At 45.5% G+C, this 13,640-nt stretch overlaps 2 protein-coding genes across 8 annotated transcripts in view; one reads left to right on the top strand and one right to left on the bottom strand.

Annotated features, from left to right (window-relative positions):
- Positions 1–26: 26 nt before the first annotated feature.
- On the top strand, positions 27–1,249 carry DHRS1 (dehydrogenase/reductase 1). Its single transcript, XM_089530526.1, has one exon. The coding sequence runs from the start codon at positions 134–136 to the stop codon at positions 1,148–1,150; it is 1,017 nt and encodes a 338-aa protein (XP_089386652.1). The 5' UTR covers positions 27–133; the 3' UTR covers positions 1,151–1,249.
- A 9,496-nt stretch (positions 1,250–10,745) lies between these two features.
- Positions 10,746–13,640, bottom strand: part of LOC149311177 (zinc finger-containing ubiquitin peptidase 1-like) — a 26,646-nt gene continuing 23,751 nt past the window's right edge. For 5 of the 7 annotated variants that reach the window (XM_089530516.1, XM_089530514.1, XM_089530513.1 and 2 more), the window contains 3 exons: positions 13,156–13,307; positions 11,014–11,231; positions 10,746–10,925 (listed from right to left, as the gene is read on the bottom strand). In XM_089530516.1, the coding sequence (XP_089386642.1) occupies positions 10,878–10,925; positions 11,014–11,231; positions 13,156–13,307 (418 nt within the window). In that variant the 3' untranslated portion in view covers positions 10,746–10,877. The other 2 variants (XM_089530518.1, XM_089530519.1) reach the window with 2 other exon arrangements.

Here is a 13,640-nt window from a genome sequence, read left to right as displayed (position 1 = left end):
GGCCTCAGGGGCGGGCCTTTCTCTCTCTCTCTCGGGGGGGCGGGGAGCGTTGGGGGCGGAGGCAGCCTTTAAACCCTGCGTCCGAGGAGCTCGGGGCCAGGAGACGCCTCGCTCCCTTCTCTCCTCCGGGGCCATGGCGGGCGGCGAGGGTCCCTTGGCGGGGCGCGTGTGCGTGGTGACGGGCGCCTCCCGGGGCATCGGGAAGGGCATCGCGCTGCAGCTCTCGTCGGCGGGGGCCACGGTCTACATCACGGGGCGGAACCGGGAGGCGCTGGAGGCGGCGGCGGCGGAGGTGCGGGCGCGGGGCGGGAAGTGCGTGCCGGTGTCGTGCGACTCGTCGAAGGAGGCGGAGGTGGCGGCGCTGTTCGAGCGCGTGCGGGCGGAGCAGGGCGGGCGGCTGGACGTGCTGGTGAACAACGCCTTCTCCGGCGTGGGCGCCCTCACGGCCGAGGCCGGCAGGCCCTTCTGGGAGAGCGCCTCGCCCGCCGCCCTCTGGGACCAGGTCAACGGCGCCGGGCTCCGCGGGCACTACCTCTGCGCCGCCCACGCCGCCCGCCTCATGGCCCCCGCCGGCAGGGGGCTGATGGTGGTCATCTCCTCGCCCGGGGGCCTGCGCTACATGTTCGGCGTCGCCTACGGCGTCGGGAAGGCCGCCTGCGACCGCCTAGCCGCCGACACGGCCGTGGAGCTGCGGCCCTTCGGCGTCGCCTCCGTCTCCCTCTGGCCAGGCCTGGTCCGCACCGAGGCCCTCGAGGAGACCGCCCAGAAGGACCCCTCCGAGGGCTCCCCGCTTTTCAGGAAGCTGCGGGAGAAGCTGGGCGCCATCGGGGAGTCCCCCGAAGTGAGCGGGAAGTGCGTGGTGGCCCTGGCCTCCGACCCGGGCGTCCTCCGCCACTCGGGCAAAGTCCTGCTCACCCCGGAGCTGGCCCGCCGCTACCGCTTCAAGGACGTCGACGGCAGGGAGGTCTTCCACTACCTCTCCGTCCGGGAGCTCCTCTCCGAAGCCATGCCCAGCATGGCCCCCCTCTTCCGCCTCCTCATCCCGGGCTTCGTCACCGTCCCCAAGTGGGCCCTCTCCCTCTACGCCAGCAAGTTCGCCGTCTACCGCCCCATCCTGCACTCGCCCCGCGAGGCCTCCAAGAAGGACTGAGGCTCCAGGGGGCAAAGCCATGCATCCCTGGTCCCCAGTCGCAGCTCTTCAAGGGACGTTTCTTTCTTGGACTTCATTGCCCAGAATCCCAGGCTATTGGCCGACGTGGCTGAGGCTTCTGGGAGATGGAGGCCAAAAGCACAGTTTGGGGACCACTGCACTACGCTTTGACAAGCCAGACCGGTAGTCTCCAAACTCTGCCCTTTAAGATATTTTAGGCCTCAGCCATGTTGGCCAATAGCCTGGGACTCTGGCAGATGAAGCCCAAAATCTCTTACAGGGCACAGTTTGCTGACCACTGGCATATATATATCAATGCTTTCTGTAAGCACAGTACACAGCCTCTTTCCCTTAAATCCTTCAAGAAGGCCTGATGCTTGTATTGGACACAGTTAGGGGTATACCTGGTAACTGCATTGCATAAGGTTATGTGTATGGGATACATCCCTGTTTTTTGGTGGTTCAAGTTTACTGTGTGCCCACATTTCCAACTGCCTTACTTTAAATCATCGAAACGGGTTAAGTGTATGTCATACATTCTTGCATTCTGACTGTCCAAGTTTCCATGCTGACATTCCTTGGGCAAGAAATTGTTTCCTCTCATTTGCAGGGAGGGAATTTACAAGCTTGAAAACTGCTTTGGAATTTTCCAATGAAACTAGACGTTTTCTCAAGTTTAAAGAAACTGATGCCTCTGTAGTATTTCTTTTTTTCATGTTGGCTAGAAAACAGTAACTTTAATGCTATATTCTGTTATTAGTCCAATCTTGAAGCTTTGGCTGTATCTTTCATGTATTTGAAATGTGTCCAAACAAGCTGGGATGCACTATTTTGCTATTAAATATACTTGGTTTGGCAGCTTTTGAGTCATCTGGAAAAATGTTAATCTGGTTCATTGTGCCATGTTCCTCCCCTTCTTCCTCACCCACAACCAGTTGCTGACCAGGGCCTGTTAGTGTCTTTACATACAAGGTGTACATGTTTTATGGATGCCCACAAAGGAGCAGGAAGACAGGTGTATTATGTGAAAACACATTGATTGTTATCATATGATGTGCATATTATATCAGCCCTCTTAATGCAATTGCAAAACACATATTATTTACATGCAAAGGACAGGATAAACATGCCAACTTTGTCCCCCTCTATTCTGGCTAAGCTCAGCAAGCAAAGGGGATTTCCTTTGTTCATGGGAGCTCTCTGGGCCATTTGGCATCCTAATTTTCTAACTTAACATTATTCAGAGTACACCCATTAACAAAGGAGACTTGCAGATAGTCATCACTGAGAGTGACCAGAACGGTGATGAGATGTAGTCATTGTATTGACCTCATTTCCGCTCCTGGGTAGAGGCCCTCCACTCCTAGTACTGTACAGCATGGCAAATAAAATGGGAAGGAAAAGAGGGACTGCTCTACTGCCAAATCAAAGAAAAACAGTTAAAAAGGAGGCTACTTAAATTTGTAACTAGGAGAAATGTCAGAGGAGACCTGTGTGACGACTAAGAATTGGCAGCAATGGAACAACTATTATTCCTGTTTATATGTAGAGAGATCTTGTAGCACCTTTTAGACTAACTAAAAGAAAGAATTGGCAGTATGAGCTTTCATAGACTTAAGGGGCTAAACAGACCGGCGTTTAACGCCGGCCTCAGGGAAGAAGGGGACATGATGTCCGTATGCCCAATGCCACCACAATGCTGGCATCACCCTTTACATCCGACCACATGGCAGGGGCATCATACCACTCCTTTGCCGCAGTGTTTAGACATGCTATGCCAAAAGAGTGCCGAAAAGCTGCAGCCACGCCTTTTTGCTGGCACTAAAAGGACCAGCATTTTGCTATTCTTTTTAGCACAGCAAAGTACCGGATTGGGACCTCAGCTTTCAGTTGCCACAGCCCTGATCCAGCAAGGAAAGGGAAGCCCCTCCTTTGGGCTGTCTGTTGAGCCCCTAAATCTACTTGTTCAGATGAATTTGGAGAGACTTAAGTCTACAAAAGCTCATGCTGCCAACTTCTTTCTTTCAGTCAGATCCAAAACACACTGCAGAAATAATCCAATTTGACACCACTTTAACTCCCCTGGCTCAGTGCTAGGGAATCCTGGGAACTGCAGTTTATTGTGACACCAAAGCTCTGACAGAGAAGGCTATCTCACAAAACTACAGTTCCTAAAATTCCCTAGCATTGAGCCAGGGCAGTTAAAATGGTCTCAAACTGTTTTTTTCTGCAATGTGTTGTGGGCCTCAGTCTCAAAGGTGCTACAAGATCTCTCTACATAGTAATTCTACAGACTAACAAGGCCATATATTTGAATTCTTCTTATTCCTTTTAATTAAATTACAGTTGCCTCAGAGTTTTAGCTCTTAACTTTCAGATGATCCAGACTATTGGTTTAAACCTCAGTGGAGAAAAAACATCATAGGAGCAGTTGATCTAGAGCAAATGAAGGCCCCAACTAGACTATGCTTCTTTTCATGTAGTAGCCCACCAGATGCCCATGGGAATAGCACTTGTGCTCCTGTACAATAGGTTGTATAGCTATGTCAGGTACCAAATGAAATATCAACTTGACTAGTAGCATCGTGATCTTGCTTCTAAACACAGTGATATTGATATTGATTATATGGACTTCCACCAATCTGTTATTTTATTGTTCTGAAAGATTTGTCCAGCTCTGTCTTCTTCTTGAGTTCCAGCTGAACTAAGAGAATTATAGAATCATAGAAACGTAGAGTTGGAAGAGACCACAAGGGCCATCAAGTCCAATCCCATTCTGCCATGCAGGAAATCCAAATCAAAGCATCCCCAACAGATGGCCATCCAGCCTCTGTTTAAAGACCTCCAAGGAAGGAGATTCCACTACACTCTGAGGGAGTTTGTCCCACTGTCAAACAGTCCTTACTGTCAGGAAGTTCTTCCTAATGTTGAGGTGGAATCTCTTTTGCTGTAGCTTGCATCCATTGCTCTGGGTCCTAGTCTCTGGAGCAGCAAAAAACTAAATTAAATAAATTCCAGAACTGTTCCATTTAGGTTCACAGCACTTGTAAGGTGGTGTTTATCATACTGCCCCATGCTGCTTTGGGACACTGATTGCTAGAGCCATGTAAGAGACTCCATCTCTTTTGGGACTTTTCAGAAAACATTACAGAACAGATTTCTCCTCCACCACTCTTCCTAGGGCTGCTGCCTTTGCTAAGCAAAATAATAGAACTGACAGGGGGACTCAAAAGTCATCTAGTCCCACACACCCTGTCTATGGAGGATCTATAGCTACAGCTTCCCAAATAGATGTCTGTTCAGCCATTTTCTTAACACCTGCAACAAAGGAGAACCTGTTACCTTCCAAGACAATCTGTTCCACTGACAAATAACTTATCTGTCAACAAGTCTTTCCTACTGCTTAACTGGAATTTCCAGTTATAGTTATTACCTGTTTGTTTGAATCCTCCCCTCTGGAGCAACAGAAAGCAAGTTTGTTGTGTCTTTTACATGACAGCATCATCCTTCTGCCTCCATCTCTGCTCTAAGCATAAACCACCAAGACGGGCCCCCATGCCCAAGTACAGATATCACAGAATCATAGAGTTGGAAGAGTTCCCACCATGCAAGAACCTACAATTAAAGCACCCCTAGCAGATGGCAGGCCAGCCTCTATTTTAAAACCTCAAAAGAAGGAGACTGCACCACTCTCCGAGGGAGTGTGTTCCACTGTTGAACATCTCTTACTGTCAGGAAGTTCCTCCTAATATTGAGGTGGAATGTATTTTCCTGTGGCTTGCATCCATTGTTCCAGGTCCTGTTCTCTGGAGCAGCAAAAAACAAGCTTGCTCCCTCCTCAATATGGCATCCCTTCAAATATTTAAACAGGGCTATCATATCACCTCTTAACTTCTTCTCCAGGCTAAACATAGCTAACTCCCTAAGTCTCTCCTCATAGCTCATGGTTTCCAGGCCTTTCACCATTTTCATCGCCCTCCTCTGGATGTGCTCCAGTTTCTCAACATCCTTTTTGAATTGTGGTGCCCAGAACTGGATACAGTATTCCAGGTGAGTCCTGATCAAAGGAGCATAGAGTGGTACTATTAATACCCTTGATCTAGACACTATACTTCTATTGATGCAGCCTAGAATTGCCTTTTTAGCTGCTGTATCACACTATCGACTCAAGTTCAACTTGTGGTCTACTAGGACTCCTAGATCCTTTTCACACGTACTGTTGTTAAGCCAGGTGAGCCCCACTGGAAACTTATGAGAGCTAGATGGGACATGCCTCTCTAGTAGCTCTTCCATAGCCCTATATGTGAGATTGGCATTAAGACGCCTCACAGGCTCTGGATTAGAGTCTTATCTGGGATGGGTTGGAACTGCAATATAGTTCATAAAGCTGCTTAGTTGAAGTTTAATGTGTATGAAGCAAGACCTGTGTATCTTGGCACTCCTTGTTGGACAGCTCCACTGTTCAAGGTCATCTAATCTTTGACTTGCTAAACAGCTCCAGTGCTAAAAGAGGGTAGAGCATCTTAGCAACGAGGGAAGATAAGGCTCTGTTCCTCCAGTTACTGTTAATGAGCTGGACTTCAGCATTTCTGCTTTTCCTGATCAATCCTGTTAGTGTGTGCCTTCAAGTTGCCTGTCAATTTAGGATGACCCTATGGATTTTATAGTCTTTTCTTAGGCAAGGAATATTCAGACATGGTTTTATCAGTTACTTCCTCTGATATATAGCCTACAGCACCTGGTATTCATTTGTGGTCTCCTATCCAAGTACTAACCAGGGCTGATGCTGCTTAGCATCCAAGATCATACAGGATCTGGTACATCGTTACTGCCTATCTTCACATTCCAAAATGTGTAGTCTTTCAATGAACTACTTTCCCACTTGCTGTAAGATGTTTTTGATTATACAAAATACACCAGGGAAATACACAGGTTTAGCATTTCAATCATCCTTGTTCATCTGTGACTCACTTCTTTCCTGCCTTCACTAAGAGGAGGCAAAATAACATGGCAACACTGAGACTCAAGCATTGTCTCAGGTTTCCTTTTCATCATGCTGGTACAGGATACATGATCTGCACAAAGGCTGCACTTTCAGATTGCAACCCCTTAGCACTATCCAAATATAGTGTCATTTCTTCTTTAATATAGGTGTGCAAGTGTGTGTAAGAAAAGTCAAAAGAAACAGTAGCACAGGATGTGATTTCAGACAGGAAATGTAAAACTGCAAATGAAGCAGGGTGAGTGTAGAGTAAAAATTGGATTACATACGGACTACATCAATTGCCTTCAATTACACACCCCATTTCCTAACTATAAACAATGCTATCTTTGTAAGTTATCACAGAACTTTGATATGAAGCCCCAGCAAATGCTTTGCTCCAGCTTTCACCTTAACCTTGGGCACAACACTCCCTGCTCTTTTCCCTCCAGTCCCAAATGGCTGACTGAAACTAAGGGCCTAAAAGGCCAAGACAACAGGGATGGGATGTACTAATGTACTGTCTACTTTTAACAACATCAGTTCACAAGGATGGTTGAGAGACAGCGATTCTTTTTGTAAAAAACCCAAAACAGCTAGATGTAGTCTATCATTTTAGCTAGAAGCAAAACATCAAAATTAAGTTTTAATGATAGCCAAGCACAGCTATTGGGCAAAATGAACTCTCAAGCAGCTTTTATATCTACTAAGAAATGGAGTTGACATAGCTTCTGAAGGTATCTAAGCTATTAGATCAGTGATTCCCAAAGTATTGGGGGCCAGTGGAAAGATCCAGGAGGACAGTGAGGGGGAAAGGAGATAGCGGGGGGGGGGGGGGGAGCTTCTGTGCAAATATTGCCGTGCAAGAAAGACAAGCAGAATGAGCAGCCTTTAAGACCATGATGGGGATGAGGGTTGCATGAAACTTTTCAGGTCTCCTTAAAACCATAAAGTAGCCTCACTGATCATTTGTGTTGGTGTTTCCTGCGCTTTGCCTGCCAACACAAGCTCACTTGCTTAGCTGCACTGGTGGCAGCGGCTAGGAAACCTGCGAGGCTTGGGCACAGGACATTGCATCTGTGGCTCAGAGTGGCACCATTTTGGGACAGACTGACTGGAGCAAGCAGTTACAAACACGTGGCAGTGGGGGAGAAGTGGTAGCAAAAAGCTGCTTTCAAATTTGCTCAAGCTTTGTGAGATTTGCTGGGACTTGGGTGGCAAGTTGGAGCTGCACTGCTGTTCCTGTTTTCTTATACTGGATAGGCTGAGAGAAGAGGTAACAGAAGAAACAATGGTTTTTTTTTGGGGGGGGCACTTAAAGTTGTGTGGGGGAAGACATATCCCTGGGAAAGGAGAGGGAGGGAGCATCTGGGCTTGATTCTTGGAAAGCGTCCTTCATCTTGGAGCGACTCCTGTAGTTAAAGTCTCTCCCTTTCCCCATCTGTTCCAGTGCCCAGTCCAAAGTATGTGGTCTCTGTAAATCCCCTACACACACACACACACACCAGTTGCACCCCTCTCTGCCCCAAAGGATTAAGAATCCTTCCTTGCCAGGCCAAAGCATTTCCCTTTGCACTTAGTTGTCTTGGGAGCAATGGCCAAGCAGGTAACTGGGCAGAAACCAAGAAGCTCTTGTCCTCACTAGTCTTTGCTGGAGGCGTGGCATGGGTGAGAGGCTTCTCAGTTGCTGCTCACCCAGCTGCTCGGTGGCTGCTGCCAGAGTGACCAGGCACAAAGGAAAGCAGCAACTGAGATTGGTTGTTTTAAATTTGCAGTAGAAGAGTAGATCTAATATCAAGAAATATGCATGGGGGGAGGGGGGAGGGCACTAGGGTTGTCACCCAAAATGAAAGGGGGCAGTAGCTGGAAAATGTTTGGGGGTGACTATTAACACGGATTATGTCTCCTTGTAAACATATCAAAAATTTAACAGAGCTAAAGCAGCTGGGAAGAAAATGTTCTGGAGCCATGAACAGTGAATGAAAAAGGGAAGTGTCAACAGTAACGGCTGCTGTAGAACATAGTCCATCATTGTCAAGATATACCTTTTTATGAGATACACCTTGTAACAAAGAGCAAGAGTCAAGGTATAGTGTATACTCCGGACCATCAGTTGTTGGTACACAGGCCACATCCCAATTATAAACAATTGTACACATGTAAAGTCTGTCCAGAATCTGCAGAAACATGCAGATTCTGGACAGCTTTTACATTTGAGTGGATGGCTAAAACATGTCCTTCAATAAAACGTAGAAGACAGGTACTTATTAACATGCTTGACTTGTGCACCACAGCCACAACAACACCCATCCTTTCCTTGCCCAGTGCACACTATGTATGGTGTATTGCTAAAGGCTCAGTCTCATCTGTCAATTTATGACCTAAGGTGTCTGATGGGCTGTGAGGGTAATACAGTAGAGCACCTGCTCAGTACCTAGCCCCAGTACAAGGGCTGCAACCTTTTCAACAGACTTGGTGTGTGTATGTGTGGACCAAGATATGTGTGACTCATAATATTTGAGAGTTGATTGCTCATGAAAGCATGGGAGTGTTTCCACTGTTTATTATCACTGGAAAAACAGCCCTACTCCTTAATCTTCTTCCTTTAAAAAACTTCAGCTTGTATACTATAAAACTAACAGGACTGTAGGTCTGGATGGATGACAAGTTATCAAAACATCATGAGGAAAGGAGAATGTCATTAAAAGTTATCCTGGAAACATCAGAAATTGAAAATGGCCCCTCACAAGATTGGGACGGGAACCCTGAGGGCAGGGAATTGTTTAAGTAATTGTTTGTTATAGTCTCTGGGAGAGTGGGTTAAAAATGCTCTAAGTAATAATGACCATGACTGGGATGCCAGTGCTCTCTCTTACCCTAGCAACTGGAAACAGTTCACTGTTGAGTGAATCCTCATTTTCATTAAAAAAAATAATTAAAAAAAAATACTCACACCGCTGGCTATTTAGTATGTAGTTGGACTCAGTTATGGTGCAGAAGTCTGAGGGGTGGCCTGTAGCTGCTGCCATCATCACCAGATCGGGGCCGCAGCAACTGCATGCCGTGGCCCTGATCTGGCTCTTCCAGGGTGCAAAAAAGGAGCCGTAAAAAGCAGCTCCTTCTTGCGCCCTGGAAAGGGTGACATAGCTGACAGTGTTGCAGCTTTACGATGCTACTTTGGCGCTGTGTCATGCGGATACAGCACCAGAAGAGTGCTGTGATGGCATGCAATATCACACTGGCTTGGGGGATATATGGATGCCTGACTCTGCCCCCAGGCCAGCCTTTCCTGCCAGTCTGAACAGCCGGTGAGTTAGGGGGAAAATATGCTTAACGGGTTCATAGTATTTTAGCAGGAATAGTTCCCCCTTCTGAAACAAACGAAGCATCTTAGCCTGCTATCCTTCACATATACCAGGGGTGGGCCGACAGTGCCTCTGTGGCTAGCTTGTAACACCAGTACAGTTTTGGCTATCTGCCAGTTCCATCTGGAATGCCCTGAATGAAAATAATCTTGATAGAGAAGCTGATTTTTTCCATTCTCAAAGGCTTAGGTTGTAAACCAAGAAACAGGTCTCCATCATCTCTGTCACCTTGATATCAATTTACAATCAGAAGAGATATTTTAGGCAAGTAGCCCAAATGGGCTCCCCAGCACTGGAAGCTATGCCAGATTGAACCAGATAGCCCAGCCTGGGAAATGCTCGAGGCACTCAAGCTATGATGGGATCTCTCACGATCAGAACTGGCATAATCCCGACTTTAGCACTAGCAATTTGGTGTACTTTGGAGCAGGACAGAACCTCTATCCAACTTCTCCTAGATTCCTCTGTAAGCTGGCTGCCCTACTTGCCCTTGTGGCTGAGTCATCTCTATTCCAGACACGCCTCAAGTGGAGCTATGCATCACAATCAATATAGTATTTCCATCAGCCAAGCCTACAATTCTTTACTTTCTCCTGCCTTTGTTTTGTTAGTTCTTGTGTGTGTTGATTAGTCTACTAATAAAACTTAGAAACCTTATTTGGAATTGCCTCTGGAGTTCTGTGAGGTTTGGAATTGATATACAAAGAGTAAGATCCCAAGCTGAACATTTCCCCAAGCAAGGCTTACTTTTGATTGAGCTGTCTTAATTCCACTATTAAATATTATTTGTGGGTGCCCTTCTGGGACCCAGCTTTTCAGGTAACACATCATTTTAACTATCATGATTCAGTGCTATGGAATTCTGAGAAATGCAGTTCGTTGTGGCACCAGAGTTCTCGAACAGAAAGGGCTAAATGTCTCACAAAATTACAATTCCCAAAATTCCATAGCATTGAGCCAGGGCAGTTAAAATGATATCAACCTGGATTATTTCTGCAGTGCAGATGAGGCCTAGGAGCAGTTGTACTGTTCTAAAACAGGACAATGTTCATTCAAAACAACCAGAAGTGAACTGGATATTTCTGGTTTGTTTTTTAAAAACACATTCAGAAAAACATGCCTGGTGTGGTCCCTGGGGGTGAAAAACTGGTTCCTCATATGGTTGGAAGTTGCATACCATACCTTGGTAATTAAGGACATGTTGATGCTACTTTTCTTAATCTAATATCAGTGAGAAATCACACTAAGAGACTTTCCCCCCAGCATTTATTATGAAATAATTAAAAAGATAGTATGTACATTGTTCAAGAGCTTATGCGAACACACCAGACATCTCTCCTGCAACATATTTTTCCACTGGCATTCTTCAGAATGTTTGATTTCAAGGAATCCTCTGAGCTGTGAAAAGTTGAGAAGCCTTCCTGCGTGCCTTGTAAATGGAAAACAAGGGGAGTTACAATGTAGTATTATTTTTATTCACACTATTTAGTCAGGCTATTATTTTCTGGCATACTTACAGTTTTCTCCTCCACTGACAGCACACCATCTATGGCAACTATTTGGTACTGTTTATGTTTTAAGCCTCCAACAAATCTTCGAAGTAATCGGAGACTGTTTCCATCAATGCCTTTCAAGAGTTTTTGCATCTCTTGTGAGACAGTGCCTGGATCAAATATTAGTAGACACAAGCTTTTGTTCTTCCTTTCTTCTATTCCAATAATAGTACGACTATGGCCTAATTTAAACACACATGCAAAATAAAAACAGCACAAATTTTGTCAGAGAAGGAATGCATTTTTCTGTGGCACTTTGACCATAAATCTCTTAATGAAGCCCAAAATTACTGCATCCCTTTTTATTATCTTGGGGGCTGTGCAGACAGCCCAAAGGGGTGGCTTCTAGCTGCCCCTTTTGCAGGCATACTGGGGCTGTGGCAACAACACGCAGGAGCATCTATCTGACCTTTGCAGGGTGCAAAAAGGAGCTGCAAAAAGCAGTTCCTTTGTGCCCTGCAAAGGACACAATAGCCGCAGTGCTGCAGCTTTATGGCGCTCATTTGGCGCTGCGTCATGTGGCAGCATCAGAGGAGCGCCGTGACACTGCACTGTGGCGCTGCCCTGGGAGTGGAGATGGGGCATGTGTTGTGTAGACGCTACACCCCGACTCCACCCCCAACTACAGCCCCTTGGTCAAACAATTCTGTTTTAGTATGACTATTCAATGGTGATAAATTTATACAGTGCACCCACGTCATATGCAGGCACGAATACGGTTGAAGCCGCACCAGAAAAAGTAATGGAGCGCCGCCGCAGGCACAAACCCCATTTCACATGGTGTGTGTGTGTGTCCAGAACAGATCCCCCGCATAAGGAAAGGGACCACTGTAACTAAATTTTCTTCAAAAAATAAAAGCTAACAAAGAGACCACATTTTACAACCAAATAAAATACAGTGGTGCATCAACACAAGGAATTAAAACAGCATAAAGTCAAATCCAGACAAGTTAGAATTAAAAAACAAAACCTACAATTCAATTAGTGGTAGACTCAAAATTCTATTGAAAAAAATATGTCTTTAGACATGAATAAAAATAAAATAAAAAACAACGTAAGAAACCCTCATCTTTCAGGCCAGGGAGTTCCCCTTTGCCACCAGCAGTTCCTCAGAAGGCTGCAGTACATGGAAGAGGCCTTCACCAATGTATCTAAAAGGTTTAGGACAGCGATGGCGAACCTATGGCACGCGTGCCAGAGGTGGCACTCAGAGCCCTCTCTGTGGGCACACGCACCATCGTCCCAACACAGACTTCACTAGAGTTTGTCATTAGAAATCCAGAGGGATGTGGCACTTTGCAATAAATAAGTGGGTTTTGGGTTGTAGTTTGGGCACTCGGTCTCTAAAAGGTTCACCACCACTGGTTTAGGAGATTCACGTGGGAATAGGCGGCTTTTCAAGTACAGTAGCTGGGTCTAAAGCTGTTCATGGTTTTAAGAGGGCAACTGGCAGCTTCAATTCCACTTTTTTATAAGGAACAAGAGCATAGTGTAAACTAATTTTGTGTTACTGTTTTCTGTCTCCAACAAAAAACAAACAGTTAAGACAACATGTTCTTGAGAAATTTAAATTGCCCAGAAGACATCACTTATAAGCAAAGTGTAGTGTGGACATATTGGAGAAAAAGCCATCAGATAGTTAGCTATTACTATAAAAGATGATTCCCCTATAAAAAGGCATTATTTTCAATATCCACTCCAAGGAAATGGGTAGCAAAAGGTAACACATTAGTATTCCACCATACTTACTATACCCACAACTACTTGACTTTCATTCTTACATGATTGTATTCAGCAATGGACACTTTAAGCTATTTTCAACAGCACGACACTTGTTGATCACCTGGATATAAGATGTCACAACCAAATTAAGTGTAAACCACTCTTACTGAAATAAGACAGCTGGCCTAACTGCTCTATGGAGAATTCCAAATCAAGCGTCTACACTAATGCCTACAACCACACCTAAGGATTATATTCTTCACGTCTCTTGTAATGATATATTATTGCACAGTACACATCAAGGAAATGGATATAGAACAGTAATGCAACCTTAAATCCAGGTATATTTTGTAAAAGAGCAAGAAGGTAGGCAGCTGTACCAACCTTGGTGCTGGAGGTAGATTGGTGGCCGGGAGGAACACACTACTTTTGCATTGTTTTCCTTTTCCGAGGAATAATAATTCAATACCCACTCAAACAAACGAGGGTGTGTTCCTGAGGGGCCAGTTGACTGGTGAAAGTCAATGATTTGACACCTGCAAGATAGTTCATGGAAATATTATTTCAGAATTGTAGGTTATGTCATGACCCCCATGAAAGTGGAAAAGCTGCAAATAACAAAACTGGATTTTTTTAACCTGAGAGAACACCTCTCTAGGAATCTTTAGATCCTCTACCACAAGTCTGTAGTCAACATCTGTTGGAAGTTGACCATACAATTGCACTGGAAGATCTACAAATGCCTACAGGAGCCTTCTTTCTAGGAATCTTTAGATTCTCCAGTGCAAAAGCTGGTGGACGTTGATCATACAGTCAAGCTGGAGGACTTAGACAATCCTAGAGAGAACATATTAGTCAAATCTGTAAAT

This window comes from Sceloporus occidentalis, unplaced genomic scaffold (assembly GCF_023333645.1).
Source record: "Sceloporus occidentalis isolate IW3139 unplaced genomic scaffold, rSceOcc1.0.p SCAF_6, whole genome shotgun sequence".
NCBI lineage: Eukaryota > Metazoa > Chordata > Lepidosauria > Squamata > Phrynosomatidae > Sceloporus > Sceloporus occidentalis.
This window is presented reverse-complemented; position numbering and strand designations above follow the sequence as displayed.